Source organism: Plodia interpunctella, chromosome 19, assembly GCF_027563975.2.
Source record: "Plodia interpunctella isolate USDA-ARS_2022_Savannah chromosome 19, ilPloInte3.2, whole genome shotgun sequence".
Lineage (NCBI taxonomy): Eukaryota > Metazoa > Arthropoda > Insecta > Lepidoptera > Pyralidae > Plodia > Plodia interpunctella.
Window position 1 is genome coordinate 47,641 of NC_071312.1, and position 2,686 is coordinate 50,326.

A 2,686-nucleotide genomic window follows, 5' to 3' on the forward strand; every position below is an offset into this window, starting at 1 on the left:
TATGGCAAACTCCCCCCATTTTGCCGCCGCGTATCCCGGGCCACTGTCAATTCTCGAGAGGGGTGGGCGATCTCCAGCTCGGGGAGAGGTGATTGCCACCAGCCCGTCCGTGTCTCCGATCCAAGTAGGAAGGGGGGGGACGCAGTACGGCTCCACCACGACGGCAGCACCAATGGCCCACTCCGCCACGTGCTGGACTAGGAGGTCCTGTGCACGGGCGCAGTGGTTGACATTGGCCTGCAGCACCTCTGCCTGTTGCGCAGACACGCCAGGCATTAGTGCTCCATGGTGGTGCCCTCAGGGGTTCCCTTATTTGGGGCCAGTTTGCCCCGTGTGCGCGGGGGATTGCACGAGGGGCCGCCCATAATGTGTTTGGCGGCCAGCTTGTGCGCATAGCACACCGCGCACCAGGGTTCACTGGCCTCGCACGCAGACGAAATGTGCCCTGCTTTGCCACAGCGATGGCATAGCTCTGATCTGTCCACCGGGGACGGGCAGAGGGCTCTGGTGTGGCCTATGCCCATGCACCGGAAGCACCGCATGGGCAAGGCCTCCAGCCCTCTGACCTTGGCGGCCGTCCAACCAACAAGGAGACGCCCCTCGTCAATTAGGGCGTTGGCAGCCGCCACGGGGCAAGTGATAATCACCGCCGCAGTCATATCTGGTGATATGCGGATGTTGCCCACTTTAACTTGTCCCGGTGGACATTTTCCTGCCCTCGCTGTGGCATCTTTAAGGGCCTCTGGCGTTACTCCCTCGTCAAATCCAGAGACCCTTATTTGGGCCGCCTTGAACGGCCTTGTGACCTCCGCCTCAGTCCCTATGACCTCCCGGAGCTTCTCTGCGAGGCTGTCCGCCGCAGCCCCACTGTTAGCCCCGGGTATTTCAATAATGCGGGCCCCCGTTGCCGTGCCACGAACAGCCGCCACATGATCCACTCCAATTGACGACAGGTCAATAGTGGTGGCCCTCGATATCACCGTGCGGTAATCCAGTTTAGATTCCGGCTTGAGGGTCACCACCACTGCCGAAGTCTTGGGTGCGGCAAATTTTACTTTTTTAGGCGGCTGTGCGCTCGCCTTGGGGGCCTTCACTAGGGTAGGCTCAGGCTGGGCAGAAGGGGAGGCTTTGTTCCCCCTCTTTTTTCCCTTTTTGACAACCTCAGCCCACCCTTGTTCACCTTCCTGAGGCGGAGGTACTTCAATCGATTGCCCAGTGGGTGTCTGGGCCTGGACCGTCACCTGTTGGGGCTGCTTTTTGGCTGGTGTAGCTTTGGGTGCAGGCCCAGGTCGTGCTGGGGGCATCAGGGTAGCCCCCGCAACTGCACCGGCATAGCTCCTCCCAGCTTTTGGGGCCGACGGTTCGGCCTCCTTCCTCTTATCGGCTGCCAGAGGCGGCCGGACAATCGGTTCAGGGGCCAAAAAGCCCCTTTTCTCTGCCTCCTTGAGGCGGTCATTAACCATGCCCCCCAGCTTGAGGAACATGTTCCTTTCAAAGGACTCCTTCCATTCAGAGAGGAGTCCCCTAATGTCCTCCAGCGAGGGGGCACCCACCGCTGGTTGGGCCTCATTCAGCGCCGATGACGTGCGCTCGGCAAAGGCCGTGCGCAGGGCCTTCGTCTCCTGCTCGAGGAGCGAAAGCTGCTCCCGCATCCTCTTGTTGTCCGCCCTGAGTATGCGGACAGCCTCCGACTCCTCGCACTGAGCCTCGATCTTTCCGGCCGCCACAATTATGTCATGGCAGGCCTCGTTCATGGCCCGCCATGCCGTCCCCTTTAGGTTGCCGGATTTTCCGGCCTCCGCCAAAACCTTCTGGGCGGCCGCCCTCACCACCTCCAGGTGCTCGTCAACGAGGCACCTCTTCCCGCTCTTCTCACTAGCCTTCAGGTACCTGCTGGTACCAGCCTTCTCGAGCTCGCGCTCAAATTGGGCATAGTCCGCAGACAGGTCCCGGAGCCTCTCTTTGGTCTCGGCCGTGCCAGCGTAGGAGCCCCGATGAGCAGCCCGGCCTCTCGTGGCTGAGGAAACCTTGTTGGAAGCCCTTTCGGCCTCCTCCACGTCCTCTGATGCCTTCCTCTTTGAGGCTTGGCCCCGCTCCTTCCCGGTCGTCATTACGTCCGGGAGCCAGATTGACCCATCCGAGTCACCGTCCGATTCGCCGTCCGAGAAGTAGAGAGACTCTGACCGGCTGATCACAGTCTTCTCGCCTACCTCCTCGTTATCCCCCCCAGTCGATTTCTTCCCCCTTGGGGTCAGAGATCTTCCCCGTGCAGATTTGGCCACCGTCCTACCCATATTGGGCCGGACGCGACCACGCCAAAAATAAACAACACAGAATTCGCAGACAGGGGGCAGAAATTGGCCCCTGCCTGGTTACAGAAAGCTGAGCTACCCCGCACCAGCGGTCTGGTAGCTGTGGTCAAAAACACAACCTTGCTTTTGTAAAGAAGAATAGGATCTTGCCAGTGCCCCAACTCCACAAGGAGCCAAGACACTGAACCGTCGAAAACAAAAGTAAGTAACCAAAAGAAAGACTCTTGGTGACAAAAATCTCCAGGACACCTTGAACCGCACTCAACACAACGTCAGTACCCTCAGCTCACCTTCAGTACCTTCAGCTCACCTTCAGTACCTTAGCTCACCTTCAGTACCTTAGCTCACCTTCAGTACCTTTTAGCTCACCTTCA

The 2,686-nt window shown here is 59.3% G+C and overlaps 1 protein-coding gene across 1 annotated transcript; it reads right to left on the reverse strand.

The window, feature by feature from the left end:
• Positions 1-275: 275 nt before the first annotated feature.
• Positions 276-2,294, reverse strand: LOC128678463 (uncharacterized). The gene has a single exon (XM_053760039.1). It carries the CDS (start codon positions 2,292-2,294, stop codon positions 276-278), a length of 2,019 nt encoding a protein of 672 aa, XP_053616014.1.
• Positions 2,295-2,686: the final 392 nt, after the last annotated feature.